The following is a 1,107-nucleotide window of genomic DNA, read 5'->3' as shown; positions in this document are numbered from 1 at the left end:
CCTTTCTTTGCAAAAACCCGTGTCACCGTATATGGAGCAGCAAGCAGGCCGAGGTAAGCATCTAGCTTGCTTGCTTGCCGTCGCCTCGGCCCGCTGACTGATGTGTGTCGTGTGACGACCGACTCGGGTGGTGTGCGTGTTCTGTCTGTTTATTTAGGGTCTTTTGCGGGTCCTTGCGCTCCGGGAGAGCCTTCCGCGTCGTCATGCATTGTTGTTCCGTGTCTGATGAGTAGGCAGGAGGTAAACGACACCACCCCGGTCGAGGACCCGAATCCGCCCCCCGTGCGTCGCCGAGCTATGGCGGAGGACCAGGAGGAGGACGCGCCCATGCAAGACGCGCAGGATCCTGAGGAGGAGCTTCCGGAGCTCTCGCTCGACATCATCGACCTCATCAAGACGGCGCAGGCGCAGCACGGCCTCCGGCACGGCGACTACGGCCGGTACCGCTCGTACTGCTCGCGCCGGCTGCACCGGCTGCGTCGCGTGACGGGGTGCACGCACGGCAAGGGGCGGTACGTGAAGCGGCCGCTCGAGCCGGAGAGCGTGCGCGACGCGCGCCAGCTCATGCTGCCGCTCTTTTGCGCCGAGCGCGCGTGGGCGTTTGCGATGCAGCTCAAGCGCGAGAACACGCAGCAGGAGGCGCGGCCGCACTACCACCTGCTCGCGCGGCTGGCCAAGGCGGCGGAGTGGTCCGCCAAGCTGGCCGCGCTGTGCGCCGAGCGCGCCGACCAGCGGACCGACCTCGAGGCCAAGGCGTACTCGGCCTTCATGCACGGCAACGTGGCGCTCGAGCGGGAGAACTGGGCGCCGGCGCTCGCGTCGTTCAAGTCGACCGCCACGATCTGCACCGAGCTGGCGCGCGTGACGATGGCCGAGCAGGCCGCGCTCTACAAGCAGGCTGCTGCCCGCCGAGCTGGGGCCCTTCTGCGCGGGTCTCGGAGCCCTGCCGGAAGCGTCTCGGAACCGTCCCGGTAGGTGGCGGCCGAGGTGGAGCCGTCGATCCGATTCTGCTCGTACAACCTCCGACGGCTGGGCGGCGAGGAGGCGCGGGCGAGACACACGGGGGGGGGGGGGTCGAGGGGGGGGGGGGTCCAGGGGGGGGTAAAA

The 1,107-nt window shown here is 68.5% G+C and overlaps 1 protein-coding gene across 1 annotated transcript in view; it reads left to right on the top strand.

The window, feature by feature from the left end:
* Positions 1-270: 270 nt before the first annotated feature.
* The window catches only part of EMIHUDRAFT_449653 (hypothetical protein), a gene marked incomplete at its 3' end in the record, with an annotated part of 2,298 nt that continues 1,461 nt past the window's right edge, over positions 271-1,107 (top strand). The window contains exons 1-2 of the mRNA XM_005783445.1: positions 271-897; positions 976-1,045. Coding sequence (XP_005783502.1) covers positions 298-897; positions 976-1,045 — 670 coding nt within the window. The remainder of the gene's footprint in view (positions 898-975; positions 1,046-1,107) is intronic.

This window comes from Emiliania huxleyi (genome assembly GCF_000372725.1).
Source record: "Emiliania huxleyi CCMP1516 chromosome Unknown EMIHUscaffold_18, whole genome shotgun sequence".
In the NCBI taxonomy this organism is placed as follows: Eukaryota; Haptophyta; order Isochrysidales; family Noelaerhabdaceae; genus Emiliania; species Emiliania huxleyi.
This window is presented reverse-complemented; position numbering and strand designations above follow the sequence as displayed.